At 41.9% G+C, this 16,944-nt stretch overlaps 1 protein-coding gene across 2 annotated transcripts in view; it reads left to right on the top strand.

Annotated features, from left to right (window-relative positions):
* The first annotated feature begins 613 nt into the window (after positions 1-613).
* stw (laccase) overlaps positions 614-16,944 on the top strand; it is a 160,155-nt gene continuing 143,824 nt past the window's right edge. The window contains exon 1 of one of the 2 annotated variants that reach the window (XM_072298072.1): positions 614-1,056. In XM_072298072.1, coding sequence (XP_072154173.1) covers positions 903-1,056 — 154 coding nt within the window. In that variant the 5' untranslated portion in view covers positions 614-902. The remainder of the gene's footprint in view (positions 1,057-16,944) is intronic. The other variant, XM_019057634.2, reaches the window with a different exon arrangement.

The raw sequence follows: 16,944 nt of genomic DNA, 5'->3' as shown, positions 1-16,944 counted from the left end.
GTATGATACATGACTCTCATGCTTTTAACCTCATCCTTATAGACCCGCACCAGTCATGCTAGGGTTATAACGAAAAACAAAAAGTGACACTTTTCATGATTGAGTAAATTTTTGTCCTTTTTTCGTTCAGTTCGGATCATAATCGAATCATTGAGTACGAAATTACACCAACTCGTAACTCGGAAATGCTCAATTTTCATTAAAGACAGTCAGTTTCATAAAGGTCATTGAAGTTAGCGCATCTGTTCCAACTTGGACCTTTAAAGTGTCCTAAAGTACCAGTCTTTAGGCATCAAAAATCATTTCTTGGACTAACTTCTTGTGCAGTTTTGTGTGTGTCTTGATTATTCTCATTTTTTCGAGTTAGTGCGTTTTTGTTCTCGCTGATTCAATCGGCAGACCAACCATCATAGCGACAAGAACTCAAGACATCCGGTGAAAGGCTCCAGAGGAGGATCTATCTCGATCAAAATGCATCTGATGCCCTATCAACCCTATCGATATTATGGAGAGCAGGTGACGTCAGAATAGTTCCGCAATTCACCACCCGTCTGCGAGGGCGCTGCGGCGGCCGCCCCCACTCGGGCGGGCTCCTGTCGCGACGGGTCTGTGGCAGTCGGGCGATTTTCTTAGCAGTTTGTGAAAGATCGGCGTCGAGGTGAGAGTGGGTCACAATCAGCGCAGTCGCAGTCGCTCAGTCCGCTAACGATCCCGATCAGTCCGCGGTCCGCTTGGGCAGTGTCCAGTTCTGTGTTTCCCCTTCAGCCATGTGCATAGTCCACCCTCAGAGCATCCCTTCTTAGTCTTAGTTACCCCCTCGGATCAGTAGCTATCGACCGGTCGGATCCCGCGCGGGTGCCACCTCAGTTCGGATTTCTCCCAGTTGTATTTCTAAGTCAAAAATGAAGGTGAAAATGTCACGATCAAACGGATTATTTGTGGTGCTCGTTATTGGTGTTTGCTGTGAGTTTGTAAGTTCTCAAGATATCCTCAAGACGTCGACGGCGTCCGCGAAGGACGGGACCACACCGACCCCGAGAGTGAAAAAAAGACAAGGTTTGTCGCCTTTTTTCTCTTTTTCTCCGTCGTCCGTGACTTATGACAAATGCAGGGCCTGGAGGAAAAGGCGCGTAAAGTGCAGTTTTTGAATAAAATTGAGATATCAATGATTTCAATTTAAACTAGTCTTCATGCCTTTTCTGTGAAGAATTTGTTCCCAGACTCAAATTTTTAAGCATCAAAATGTCAGTTTGAACTTTCTTTTCGCTCTAAGAATCCGTGTGATTTCGAAACTTCCAAGACGTATTTCTCGAAATAGAAAAAACTGCACTTGTGCACCTTGTCCTCCAAGCCCCTAAAATCTGAGATCGGTTCTGGAAGAGGAAATTTTATCGGTTCAGTTTTTAACAGTATTCGAACATAATTTTGCCAATATGCCTTTTGTGCAAATAAAGATAAATCAAAAATAACAGTCAAATACTATTAATTTAGTTCCTTCAAATTTGAGTCATTTTGACACAGTTTGGGCAAGAGTATACGTTCAAGTAATCAGCGGCATTGCTGGAAAACGGCACCCCGGGCATTTAAGCTCAAATTCGACAGCAAAAAGTTCAAAATGAAAGGAGTTGTGATGTTCCGGGGTCAGATAAGATCTTTGAATTTTTGGCGAGACGAGATCAAACTTGAATGACTTTTCTGGAATGATGATATGATGGATGACCTATCATAATATTGAAATTAGCTGAGACAGCGTAAATGTATTTTCATGCCTGCAAAATAATATTTTCATTTAAGAATTAAGTTTTAATAATTCTCGCTTTTTTTCTCCGAGAGTTCACCCATCGGAAGATTCCAGAATCGATCTTCCTTTAATTCACAAGCTCTTTAAATTAAGTGGGCTCTTCAAAATCGAAAGCAAAGTCGTCGGAAACATTTTGAGCCGGACATACGGGAGTCTAATTCGTTGGAGGCTGCGAGTTACCCACTGTCCAAATCGTCATAATCTGAGCTTTTTCTACGAGCTACGACAACTAAAGATAAAATTACAGATCAATGCAGCTTTTGAGCCAGTTATTGAAGATTTAATCAAAGCCTAGCAATGAATAAATCAGGTTTTTTTTTTTTTTTTTTTTTTTTTTTTTTTTTTAAATCGATCCAGATACTCTTTCTCAAACTCTACAAACTTGCCAGAGAATTTTTATACTGATATATCTTTACACTTTACAACTTTTAAACCCTTACAAGACACAACAAGGGGGATTTTAGGTTTTTTTTTCCTCTTTTTGTAGAAGCACAACACTACATCGTTAGGTTAGGCAGAATAAATCCGAATCTACGCACAGAGATTCGATGCAGCTGTTTGCTTGTTTCGAATTTTTTTTTTATATATGTACATATTCAGGTGGACCACCTCTTTTCTTTCTCCTTGCTTAGAGCGTGCAAATTCGAAGATGAGAGTCATTAAGTTGATTAAGTTTCTGTAAGTGGACCCCTCAGGTACTGCCTGAAAACTATGGAGGATTTCTTATTGACGAATGTAGAAAACAAGATCGTTCGAATCCAATATTTCTTAACATATCACATCTCAAAAATATTAAACTTAATATGAGTGCACGCAAAACAATGACTACATCAAAAGTTTAAAATATTGAATTTTCAACCCTTTGAAATGGGAGCGACTCATAAAATTTGGTTACTTGTGAGATGTTGTTTTATCATCCTTCAGACTTCGACCAGGGTAATGAAATTACCCGTGCCTACAATCCACAAATATTAATAAAATTGATCATTAAAATAATTACAGTGATCGCATTTAAAATCGGTACTTACGGCATTAATAAATATTTTTGGTTATGTAATATTTTAATCGAACCAAAAATTTAATGGAAATCTCTGCGAATGTCTCCATGGGAGCTGTTTATATCTAAGATGTAGTAGTCTTCTTGCACCAATTTCTGCCTTAAATTTTCGTCATAATTTGTGTAGTCAAATTCATTTTTAAAACAATAGGGTTGAATCCAACCGACGAAGTTCATTTCGTCGTGTAAAAATATATTTAATTTGATATTATTTATCCTCATAATATTCGATGTAAAATTTAAAAATGTAGAGATGATGGTTTCGAAATCGTACTCCTCAGTTTGATTGGGTTTTCAATCGAGAAAAATTCTTCTAATGCAACAGTTCCCAATACCAGATAGAAAAAGGTACTAACTGGAGGCTTATTCCTCACCGTCATATAGTCCCAACAAGGACTGCGATGTAAAGCTCAACTTTTTTAAAATTAAAAGGTAATTTCGAATGCATGGAAATGTTTTCCTTGTCAGCACCACCGCGACTCCGGCCCACGATCAGCTGGTTCATTGACTCAATTGCCCATTCAGCGCGCCGCCGTTCGCTCGTTGCAAACTTCTAAAAGTTATTAACATTTGACTTCGCGATTTTCCTATAATGCAGACTGCCTTTGCTCTCTGCATTTAAGGATTATACGCTTGTTACTTGCATCATGGAGAATAATTGATAAATAATGACCAACTGAATTTCGTATTCGACGGTCAAATATCGAATCACATGGCTTTCTAAAGCTTAATGAGCAGGTTCCCGGAGTTTTAGAGCTGCAGTTGAGCGAAGTAAAGTTGTAACGCTGAAAATCTGATTAATGACTACCCCCTTCCCTCACAACGTAGCCGAACTATATAGGTCTGTCCTTGGAGACAAAATTACGCAGCGATCTATTCGGTGCCATCTCCCACAAAATTTACCTCTTGAAATGAAAATTGGATGAAAATGACCACCTTTGGACTCAACTCGATTTCTTATCAAATTTTTTTGAAAATCGACACTGGCCTTAGCGCCACATGCAGTACCTTTAGTTTGATTTTCCCTCTTGCAACGCACCAAGCTCAGAAATTCCCCTCTCTCCATGCGACCATCTCGGAGAAGAGTCTTTTTCCTAAGAAGAGCGTGTCTCCATTCGGCTGTCGAAAAGCATCGTTACCTGAACGTTAGTTCGGATTTTATATGTATGTATAAAAGCCGCTTTTACGGCGCGCTAGGGCGCTCTGCGACGCCTACTCGCCTTTCGGTTTTTATAACTGCGCCAATTTCGGATGTCCGCAGGAGTGCAGAATCTTCCAGGCTCCCACATTTCTGCGCGACCGTTTGCCGGCTTCTCACATTTTCTTCGTCGGTTTTGCACAGAATTTGCCGCCAATTTAAAAAAAAGATGACCTTTCTTTTCCTTTTTCCTTCGACTTTCGACTTTTGATTCTTCAGACTTTTCCTTCCTAACACATTTCCTCGCGCGGGCGCGAGATCGGGAAATTTCTGCACCCCCAGCCCTGCCCGAACGGTAAAGTTTGGCGGGGCGCACGAACCGAAGTCTTTGCCGCGCTTCAAGAGCGTTTCGAGCGAAATCAAATCCAAAACTAGTTTGTTCGCCGTGCGTGGTGTCGGTGCGAGGCGGCTCCGTGCACTCGGCGCTATGCTAAAACCGCGCGGATCCTCCGCTAGCCCCCGCACAGATACGTCGTTTTTCCGCGAGTCGGGACCGGCCTTCCTTTCTAAACTCTGCCCTAGTTGTCAGCGGCCGCCGCCACCACTCCGCCGAGCGTCGAACTTTTCTGTGCCAATTTTATGCATTCGTGTTTTCATTTTTTATGTCCGTGTCCGGCCAGGGGCCACGCCGGCCGGCCGACGGCGCGGGGGGCGGGGGGAGGGGGAGGGGGGTTGTTTAGCCCAACTCGCGCGTCGCGACGCTCGCTGCCCGCCAACTCGGTTCGAAATCCGAAGCGATATCGATGATCCCACCTCTGCCAAATTGGACGTGGAAATTTCGGTGAGCGGATTTGTTCTGACGCCGTGCTGCGTGCTGAGGTAAAACGCTCCATCGGACTTTCAACGTTGCCAAATTTCCTACACGTTATGAATTATGTGAGGGTTGCAAATATTTTCTCAGATTTTCCACGGATTTTGCTCGGAATTCCACCCATTTTTGAAAATTTTAAGGAGAAATGTTCGAAAACTGTTTTGTAAATAAATATTTATTCGGTGGAGATTTGTCAACGTTCGATCCAGCGTTTTTCCTCAGCATGGCAGAGTTGCAATGCCGCGCGGAGAGAAAACTCAGTGCGAACATTCAAGCACTGACAATTTTTTCAGGTATAATGTGGATCTTTCTTCCCTTTGGAGTTTACTGATTTTGATGTATACTTTAATAAATGCCAGTCTCGCACATTTATGAGTTAATTTTGGGAAATTTAACGGAAAGGCACATTCAATTTATTAAAGCGTAAAGGGCTACTTCCGCATGAGCCTCAGAAAGCTTGGATTTATACGCAAAACAGGGCTCACGTGGAAACGGAGATACGCAGTGGCGTGGCGTGAATTGCGATATATCGATTTTTATGCCATTCAAACCTATGGTAAAGAATCGATGATTAGGTCGTTCGCTGCGACCACCCTGTTTACCGATCCTTTTCCACAGGTTTAAATGGCATAAAAATCGATATATCGCAATTCACGCCACGCCACTGGAGATACGGCCATACGTCATAGGGGTGACAAAATCTGGGGCGCGGTTCCTCGAGTCGGAAGCCCCGGGGGCACGTCATCCATCCGTCGAAAATGGAAGTTTCTGGCTCGAAAAAAGGGTCCTGTCGGCACCCTGTCAGAAGCGTCAGAAGTCCGGAGTCGGGCCTCGATAGACGTTCTGACACTGACAGTCGGACTTATTTCTGCGGCTCCGCCGCGCCGCGGTCGGGCCGTGCGGATATGGGGCTCTTTGAGCAAACATGTGGTTTGCGAGCCGGAGTTGCCTCACCGCAGCGTGGGCGCCCATTGACAAACCGCAGCACCGGCGCGGCCCAGGCCGCAAGGAGACCCCCGTGCCCTCGGGCCCCCAACTTCCATTAGTTGCAAAATACCCGCCATGATACTCCCGCTCATACTCGGCGGTGGGTCCGGTAGGTAACCGGACTGCGGTCGCCGCTCCCGATGGTCCAGGATTCGGCGCCGGGCGAGCTACAGCCGAAAAACTAATATGCAATATGCATGGACATTCCAGGGTTAACATCGGCGGATGGGCGGCGGGGGCGTACGGACCTTCCGTTTGCCTGAATAAAAGGAGGTAGAAGAAGAGACGGAAGATAGAAGGCACGCGGAGAAAAAAACTTCGTGCGTGTGACCCGAAGTTGAGGTCTAATGGATCTCTGAAGTTTCCGGATCGCGTATCTAAAAACTTGAGGTCCAGCTGCCGAAGTTCGGGTCAGACATCTCAAGTACTTCGATAAATTCCGAAGGGTTCAGGCCACACATCTGAAATACTTAACTTTAATAAGGGTTAACAATGGCGGATCCGGGGGGGGGGGGGGGTACGGGCCTTCCGTTTGCCTGAATCAAAGGAGGTAAAAGAAGAGAAGGAAGATAGAAGGCACGCGGAGAAAAAAACTTCGTGCGTGTGACCCGAAGTTGAGGTCAAATGGATCTCTGAAGTTTTCGGATCACGTATCTAAAAACTTGAGGTCCATCTGCCGAAGTTCGGGTCAAACATCTGAGGTACTTCGATATATGCTGACGGGTTCAGGTCACACATCTGAAATACTCCGGAACATACCGAAGTGCCTCGATGTCTCGATGACCCGAACTTCGGCAGCTGGACCTCAAGTTTTTAGATACGTGATCCGAAAACTTCGGAGATCCATATGACCTCAACTCCGAGTTTCATGCACGAAGTTTTTTTCTCCGTGCAGGGACATAGGAAAGGTGAAGGAAAGGCGCTTAAATTTGGTTATTATTCAGGACGAAACTGACACTAACTCAACTAACTGCAGATTAGATGCTTCAAAAATTCGATTGAGGTGTCTGGATCCGCCTGTGAGGGATATAAACACCTTGCCTACACTTGAAGTGAAGTAGTATTCAGAACTAGAACATCTCAATCTTTTTGGAAAGTCATCGTTTTTCTCGGAATTTAAGTGACAGATAAAGACCAGAACTGATCGAACACGGCCTTCTTCCCCATAATTTTTCGCACAGAATTCATCATTGGCGTCAAATATTGTCATCCTGTTCCCCTCAGAACTCTAGTTTTGTTTGGTACACGAAACCGAATAATTCGGACCGCCGGATCGATCTGTGGTTGGGTTAATAGAATTTCTGAAAGTTAGTTCTGCAAACCGAAGTATTTGGTTCCACAGCATTTTGACTAAATCGAACTTTTCGTAATGACTCATCTCGTTTCATGGTAATTTGACAACTTCGCTTCATCTCCGATCAAATTTGACTCCTCGCGGACAAGTGACGTCATCAGGAGGCTTTTTCTCGTCATGGGCACTCGCAGCCTGGCCGCCGGCCCTGGTTCCTGTTTTAAACTGTCTCTTGCGTAATTTTCGCATTTCAGACCATCCCAACTCCGTTTGTTTTGACTTTCTCCACGACCAACAATAGAAAGGGCGAAGACAGCATTTTTGCGGGATTTCGGGAGCCCGATCCACGCCACTTTCCAAATACGGAGACGTCTTTGCGGAGCAGTGTTGTCACATAGTCAAATTCAATCATATTTCAAAAATCAAGAGGACGTGTGATTAAATTTGATATGACAGGTCTCTACCAAGAGAGTTGTCTCGAAATTTCAGACGTTTACGCAATTTTCAGGAAGGAATCAGTACAAGGCAAGTCATAAAAGCCTTCATAAATGCATAAATTCATAACTGCATTCATGAGTGCAAAAGGGCACATACGAAGGATAATGCTTATTCGGAAGAAGTGAATTGTTCGACTGAAATGGGTGTGCCGGCACTAAATTTGGCCTCGACCAACGGGTCAACGTAAATGCACCGAATTCAGTTGCTCAAGCCGATTAATTTGGCCACTCAAAACGACTTTTTTTTTTCCTCGTACTGATGAGTACCCCATTAAACGGAGTGGATGCATTTTATGACTGCTGTGCCTGCAGCTTACAGATTATAAAGTTTAAATCGCAGGGTGTGAAATATATCCACTGGTTTTACGTGCCATCGCAACTTAATTTTAAAAATGAAGCTCTTGAGTCGGTTAAAGAATTTGTCATAAAGGTTAATCTCTCTAAAGTTCCAATATTTTTGAACACGATTTGGAGTGTATAGTCTGATTTAGTAGGTAAATACAGCGGAAGTAATCTACTGCCCATTAGTTTTTTTCATCCCCGTGTTGTATCTTTGACATTGGGGAAAAATTCATTGATTAGGTAAAGGCCGCATAATGAGCTTTCAAATATGTTTTTAACAGTTATTTTCATTGTTTAGTGGTTTGCCTCAAAATTTGAATCAGCTCACATTCCCCTGAACTAGCTCAAAATTCCGAAACTTTTGAGATTGGCCAGAATCTCTCGCGGAACTTTTGTAATTCCCGAAGCACTGGGAAAAAACACATTGGATCTAGAGTCCAGGCTCTTGAAAACATTGAGAAGAAAAAATACTCTTGATTCAATCAGATTTTTGCTTTAGATCAAAAGGAAATCCGCTCTTGGTTCTTGATTTACGCAAAAATCCGATTGAATCAACAGTATTTTTTCTTGTCGATGTTTTTAAGAGTCTGGACTCTAGATCCAATGTGTTTTTTTTCCTGTGAATGTCTCAGATCTTTGGATTTTTTTGAACTCTCTCGGAACTTACAAAAAAATCCGAACAAGAAATTTCCGAGTCCCAGAACTTTTGAGGACCGTAGAATGGGAGCACGGATTCCACCGGATGTGGATTTCATCAGAATTTGATTTGACAACGGAGCGGTCATGTCGCGTATTCATGCTGTCGCGCTGTATGTGACCTGCCCAAATTAAAGTATAGAAACAAGAGCAAGGAAAGATGAAGAGCAGCGTCCAAAGTTCCGGCCCTGCGCCCGCTCGCGAAAGTGATCTCGTGTTGATTTACGAGCGGCGCGGCGCGGTTCGGAGGCGAAAGAAAAGATATTTATTAATGAGGATTCTAAACGAATTCGTGTTCACTCTTTTCGGATCGCTGCGATTCATCAAATGAGAGAATGTTTAAAGATGCATAATCCCCGCTCTTGGCGTTCTGTTGTGCCGGGAGATTTTCTCAACGCATGAGCTCTACTCTGCGTATGAGCCATTCCGACGTTGCCAAATTTCCTTTATTGAAAAATCGGCCAATTAAGGAGACTTTTAGATACTTTTTCTCCAATGAAAGATAATTTAATACATAGATTGGATTGCATTTCGCAAAAAGGAGCCACGAGCATTGCAATGTTGCTAATATTGTGCAACTTCTTTTGTCTTTGAAAAACATCCTGATTATCCATTGACAGCTTCTATTTTACTCGCTGAAAACTGTGAATCTACGACAAAATTACCATGTAAATATCATATTTTTTCATGATTTCAGTTATTTTACTGCAAAGGATGAATTTATGCACAATCTTAGCATCATTGCAATGCTTCTGGTTCCTTTTTGCAAAATGCAATCCGATTAATCTGAAGTACGCGAAAATTCCAAGCAAAAATATCCATAACTTTTCTCAAAAATTAATATTTTATCCGCGGGTGCGTATGATGTTGTTAGAGTGCCCATACAGCGTTTCCTCTTAGCACATCAGATTTAGTCTCTCAAATCGTCGTTAAAAGAACGTGATACCATTTCAATGCTGTAGTAGCTCCAGTCGGGCATTTTGACGTTTAACCAGGCAGCTGTCAACTCCCTCTCTCTGGCCAAAAAATTTACTGATTTTTCTACTGACCTAACGTCAAAATCAACAAAATATTAGACAGAAATTGCACAAGTATATTCTTGTATATAGGAAGATACATTTTTAAAACCATTTTCTCAACCTCGGTTTGGAGTTAAATTCTTCGGTTAGGGAGGCCACCAAAATATTAAGATGATGTATTGCAATGCTGCGAAATGAGAACAATTGAGTAAAGTAAGCATAATGAATATTATAATTTGCTAGATTTTATCCCGCACACTTTCTATTTTTTTTCGAATATTCATTCGGACTAAGCGTGAGACTGTACCTGATCAATGCTAAGATAAGGTCTTCCATGTGTTATCTATAATTGTGGCGTTACTTGATGATTTGTAAATATTTTTAGAGTTTGAATATAGAATTGCATCATATTTTAACAGAAAATGTTTTTTAATAGTTTATGGATTGTTTCCAAAAAGTGCATCGTATTGTTGGATTCCCACACTTTAAAGGTATATTCATTCGGCCGGCCATACCTCTTCCTGTGTGAGCTAAATATTAAATAACTTTTTATTTACCCATGCCCCTTCCTTGATCGTGCCCGCTTACATGTTATAGGTTCATAAGAGCCATAAAAAAATTTAATCAACGAAACAGGAGTCTCCTAGATTGTCCATTAAGTGAAAAAATATGGTCCAAAACGAAATAAGAAATGGCCATTTCTGAGTTTTTTCACCGTGTTTTATTAGACAATCTATCAGTAGACGAAATAACGGTTATATAATGACCGTCTGAGTTGACTGTGCTACTTAAAAGTCCTGAAAAAAATTAGTCCCACTGCAGCGCACATAAAACAGATGGCCGCTGAATTTAATACGTGCGGTTGATTTGATTAGGTCGATGGGCCATCAGCTCACGTATATGTATTTCAAAATCAACCAAGGATCATGCCGGAAAAAAACGGAATTGTCTCCAAAGTTGTTTCTTGACTCCACGATAAGGAACACCTCTGCAGATTGAATAACATCTGGGGAAAAAATTGAGAAGGTCACTAATTGGTGTAAAAAATTGATATTTTGCTTGGACCTAAGCTTGATTGACAATATAATAACTTTCGACATGTCCAAAATCTTGAATGCCCAAAATTGGAAGATGAGGAGCTATTGAACGCTACCTCCTCCTCTCCTTGGGAAGAAAAAAGTGGGAAGAAATGAAAATAGTTTTTGTCCCCTCTTAATTTCGGAATTTTTGGTGATTTACATACAATATACTATGATTACCACTATGAGGAAGTGAGTAAAATATTACCCTCATCCTCTGTCCAGGCTTGGCGCCGTCCACGAAAAACCATTGAACAGCTTTTTTTGTGCCTATTCAAGTGTAAATAATGTCGAAATGTTTTGACAGAAGCTATAAAATATCAAAGAATATGGGGTTCGAATCTGCCGGAAGGCTGAGTTATTTCGCGCATGGCATCATAAATTGGCGACAAAGAATTTCTATTCATCGACCCTTGGGCTAAATTTTATTTCAATATTGGGTGACGCAGAGTATCGAATTAGAACATGCATATGCCTTTGGTTTGAAGGATCTAGTGGCTCCTGCGTTCAGTATAAATACCTACTTCTTACCTTTTTAAAAGTTCGATTCCACTTTAGGAAATTATTATGAATAAGGAAGAAAACCTCAGCAACAACACCATCCTGTCAATTTACTTAGCATGGAAAAATTTCCAGCACAAATAACCGAAGATTTTTAAAGATTTAAGACGAAATGTCTCTCAGAATTCGCTCAGACGTCTAATTCAGAGTCTAATTTAACCGACATTTCTGGACAACGAATAGATAAGATGATGATTAATAACATAGTTGAGACAATGCGAAAAAGAAATAATAAAATGCAGGACATGTCGTAGGCTTATTTTCAACTTCGAAAGACATTAATAATTTTGAAAAGTAAAGAAGTACTATTTGCCTCAAAACGCTCAGCATGTGCGTGCTCTAAATCTTGATTTTTTTATTTATTTTTTTTTTTTTCAAACGTATGTTTAGCTTCCCGTTAGAAAGATCGAAGATAGCGTTCCTGTTAGAAATATGCTTGATTGGGTTCCTCCTGGGAGGAGACGTAGGGGACGCCCAGTGAGAGGTTGGCGACAGGGGTGTTAAACGAGATGAGGGAGTGTCAACTCCCTTATGACCTGTGGGAAGACCGAGCTTTGTGGCGATTAGGCGTCGTAAAGCGCCAAAGAGTGCTGTAAAAGCGACTCATGTATGTTTAGCTTCCCTCTTTTACATGCATATTTTTAGGAAATTTGTGTACTTCAAAAGTTCAAACTGAAAAATCACGTTACATTGGAAAAAACACATTGGATCTAGAGTCGAGACTCTTAAAAACATTGACAATAAAAAGGACTCTTGATTCAATCAGATTTAAGCTTAAATCAAAAGGAAATCCGCTGGATTAAGAGGCTTGGTTCTTGTTTTAAGCTTCAATCTGATTGAATCAAGAGTATTTTTTCTTGTCGTTGTTTTTAAGAGTCTGGACTCTAGATCCAATGTGTTTTTTTTCCAGTGTACCTGAAGTTGTAAGTTGTAGTTGGCCAATCGACTTGAGTTTTTTCTCCTTGTGCGAAGGCCCGCAGCGGGCCCCAAGAGCACCCATTGAAGAGCGCGGGAGCGTCAGATCGGTGGGCCCAATTAACTCAAAGAATAGGGCCCGGTGCTCATAAAGCATCGAGCAAATTATATAATTTGTATTTTCGTTATGCAAAATATCAGAGCGTAGTCGCACATCGGCCGAGCGTTTATTTACCTTTCTGATTGTCCGATTAGGCCGCGATCGCTTCACGTGTCTCCCATCGCTGACCTTGTGCGGATAATCACGACGCCGCACAGTGCAACGAGCCGATGAACATGATGCAGAAACTTTAAAGGCCTATATCTTCGTCGATTTAAAATACAGAAGTTTGAAAATGGCGCAGTCGGTTTTCTCGTAGAATTTCACTCAAGAGGCACCCCTTTAAATATAAAACGTGGTGAATTAAACATCAAATTTTGCGGCATTTCATTTTTGGCCCTGCCAGATGGGTAGTTCCAACTGTGCGCCGGCCGAATTTCGGGGCTCCTTGCTCCATCCATTGTCGGGGCGCACGCGTGGAAACTCGTGCTCCAAAAGACCCCTCGCCTCCCCCCCCCCACCCCTCCCGTCCTCGTCGTGGCGTTTGTAAGCTAATCTGCGAGGATTTTCGGCGCTTTGTGCGGGATGCCGTTCAATTCTGACTGAGCATTGTGCCGGGCCTGATTACTCTATCAGTGCGGTGGAGGTTGCGAAAGTGGGAATGGAGTTGATGCGCAACGTTCGTGAATTTCATTCGACCGCCCGTCAAAAGAAAGGTCCGACTTGGGGTCTGATCGGTGTCTTTTCAGGCTCCTTTTTGGGGCGTCGTTCAGATAATTTTCGAGTGTCCAAGCTTGATTATCAGACGTCGGGAAGAATATACTCAAACTCACGGGGTTTTATTCACTTGAATTTGACTGTAAAAGAGAATTGACCACGGATGCAAGCAATTTTTGGCACTCGGAGAAAAAAACTTCGTGCGTGGGACCCGAAGTTGAGGTCATATGGATCTCTGAAGTTTTCGGATGCGTGATCCGAAAACTTGAGGTCCAGTTGCCGAGGTTCGGGTCAGACATCTGAAGCTTTCGGTTTTGGAGTACTTCAGATGTGTGACCGGAACCCTTCGGTGTATACCGAAGTACTTCAGAAGTCTGACCCGAACTTCGGTAGTTGGACTTCAAGTTTTCGGATGCGTGATGCAAAAACTTCAGAGATCCATGTCAACCTCGGGTCCTATGCACGAAGTTTCTTTCTCCGTGCAAGTCGGGTTGAGAATTTGGATTCGGATATTTTGATGAAGCACTCACTAATTTCCCGAGGAGTATATAATGTGAGCAGTTTCGTTCTTTTTTTGCCGATAGACTGTTGAAACTTCGATAAAATTGAAGTACAGGGGGATCTTCATTGCATTATGAAGGTTTAATGCATGGTGGCAAGGAGAAAATCTTCCGTAAGCCGCGCTCTGAACTTTTATAAGCTTTCATGAAAGCTTATAGGAAATCCTCTGTAGGTAAGCTGCATTACAAGGTGACGTCCATGAAACCATGCGCAATTGCGCATAGTAGGGAGTTTATTACGGTTCTTCTGCTCATGATTCGTTAATCCGCTGCAAGTCTTGCTCTTTACACCAATAGTTTTGAATAAAAGATCACATAGGCAAGTAGGAAATTCACTGCAAAGCTTATAATCCAAGTGCATGATGGCAAGGCGGAAATCCACTGCAACCTGGGACCTTTAGACTAGAATAAGTGTGAAATTCCGGCAGAGGAAGTTCACGCTCAGTTTTATGATTCCTTTGTGCAGATTTAATTTTCGGTTCTATTTATTGCACCAAGGTCACTAAATTGTTTACGAGAAACAATGAATAAAACTTGACTGAATGTTAACAGTCAAGGCAATATCTATTTTGTTTCAAACTGCATTGGATTTTACTCGTGCTTTCCTGATTTACCCGCATTTATCAATTGTTCAGCCTAATGTTGGCACGGGACCGAAATTATTTGCAGGCAGTAACTTCATACTTTTTTGGATCAATACCGAGAATCCAATCGTCTGACTGAAATTTTCGCTCATTTATCGTGAGCATGTACAGCAACCTCCCTTTCATTCTATTTAAATCAAGGCTATAATGGATCAGGAACCGATACATCCTGGTAGGTATACTGCCGTGGTAAGGAAGAACGCCGTATAATCCTTCGGATGCTACCAAATTTCCTCCGCGTTACAGTACGAATTTTCAGAAAATCTGGAAAAAAATTTCCTTCAATTTTTCAGAGAATTCTATTTACAATCAGCTCTGAATTATCTGAAAATTTCAAGAGTAAAATTATAACTCTCCTCGAAATTTAACTTTTTATTGGAGGAAAATCGGCAACTCTCGAGTTTTCATACGGCGTTTCCTCTTAGCACGACAGTATAGCTACCTAGCAGTCAATAATACCCCGTTCGAATCGGGGAGGATTTCATTTAATTATCGTGTGTTTCCTTCAGAGTATGTAAGTACATGCGCAATAAAGGTTATCTTGACATGCAGCGGTGCCCGAACGCCTGCAGCGCGGCGAATTTGGCATTCTACGGTCTGGATGAGGTCCAGACAAAACAATCATTATTTCTCCTGTGGCCGAATGGCCCTTCAACCTGTCGATGACCATTAGTGGTTCTTCTCTCGAGCGTGAAAGCACGGCGACAAGTGCAGCAGTGGCATGCATCGGGTAGGGTAGATGCGACTGGATTTACTCCCGATCGGTGGGCTGTTGAAACTGGAGTAGCTGTAGAGAACAGGCGAGTCTGGTGCCCATTCAGAGAAGTTACTCAAGAGGACACCGACGAAAGACTTTACATGACAATAAGTGGTGACTGCCAGCTCGCGAGAGGCAGTGAAAGGGGGTGGGGGAGAGTGTGAGGAGATGAAGGTTAAAGCGCAGTGTTGACGACCAAATCAGAGTGAGTTTGATGCAACTTTACAGTTGTGTCGCATCGCCGACGCTCGGTGGGCTCCGATCGCTCAGTGCTGGACACAGAGCTTGGATTTCCTTCCTTTTTGTCACCAATGGAGAATTTGCAAGTGTCTGAAATTTGATGAATTTCGTGTCTAAAAGTAAACTACTGAGTGAACTGAACACAAAAATATCCTTGGTTCTTCAATTGAACAATTATTTGAGGAGATATGAAAAAATTATCGTGTCTGCTAAATACATGTGTTTAAATGGGAAATGCCGCCAGATGACGTCACTAGGCGGTGCATTTTCTCACTTCCATATCTTTTTTATACTATTTCCCATATCAGAAAAAAATATTAACAAATAACGTGAATTGAGCCCTTTATGCACTATCAGATGAAGCAATAAAAAAATTGCATGCAAATTCTCCATTAATGGAAGTATATAGGTAATCTCAAGGATCTCGATAATTAGTGAAGTTCTTTTAAAATTATGCCGAATATGCGTACAGCTCCATGTTTCTCGAGTTATAATTAAGCTATGCACTAATTTATATCGTTTTTTGTGTGTTTCAGGTATGTGCAACCCTCACTTCGCAGCTTTGTGTCGTAAGTTTTAATCCTTTATGTTCAGTATTTCACCCCCCCCCCCCCCCCCTCAATGCGAAGTCGACAGTATAAAATTAGTGAAGGTAAAAACAAAGAATATCTCTTCATTGTCGCGTATATGTGTCTGTGTTATAAGATTTACGGATAGTGGCACAGGTAAACTGCAACTCAAGTGTTAGTTGTTTTTCCTAACTCAGCGTTAAAGTCTCCGGATTGTTACATGACTGGAGTAAGGGGTATCTTAAAAATAGATGAAGCTAAAAGTAGGCATTAAGGATCAAATTGTTAAAAACTGCTAATAAGACACAAAGAAAGTGAATTTTTAGGTCGTGCGCTTTTTTATTTACCCCCCCCCCCCCCCCCCAAAAAAATTGATTTATTTTCATTTTACTTTGAAAAGCTGAGCAGGGATCTTGTTTGTATCGAAAATAGCCCAACTTCAAGGTTTGAACGACGGAAGCTCCCTATTTTTGTCTACCGTAGACATTTTTCATGCGCCGAAAGTTATGCCAGGCGACTCAAGTTCGTTGCGTTGTAATTTTGTTTTTCTTTTTCGGAGTTGGTCTTGTTTTCTTTGGAACAAGCTGTCCAATTAGAATATCTCCGTGAGGAAACACTGGAAAAAAACACATTGGATCTAGAGTCCAGACTCATAAAAACATTGACAAGAAAAAATACTCTTGATTCAATCGGATTTTCGCTTGAATCAAGACGAAATCTGCTTAAATTAAGAGGCTTGGTTCTTGATTTAAGCTAGATTCTGATTGAATCAAGAGTACTTTTTCTTGTCGATGTTTATAAGAGTCTGGACCCCAGATCCAATGTGTTTTTTTCCAGTGATCATAAAAAGGGGGGGGGGGCAAAATTTTTTTTTTTCTAATTTTGATAGAAATTTCGTTTTTGTACGGCGAAGAGACCGGCTTCCGATGAACTCGGATTAATTACCGTGAACACATCACTCAAGGAGCAGACAACAACCCGGGCGAGCGCGAGGCTGCCGTGATGGCGAAGAGAGCAGTAAGTGCACAATGGGATGAACCTCGAGACTCATAAAAGCATGTGCTAATTACGGCTCATACAGAAATGCACTTATTGCTCTCTTC

This window comes from Bemisia tabaci, chromosome 1 (genome assembly GCF_918797505.1).
Source record: "Bemisia tabaci chromosome 1, PGI_BMITA_v3".
Classification (NCBI taxonomy): domain Eukaryota; kingdom Metazoa; phylum Arthropoda; class Insecta; order Hemiptera; family Aleyrodidae; genus Bemisia; species Bemisia tabaci.
Note: the sequence above shows the minus strand (reverse complement) of the source record. Positions and strands in the feature narration are given on the sequence as shown.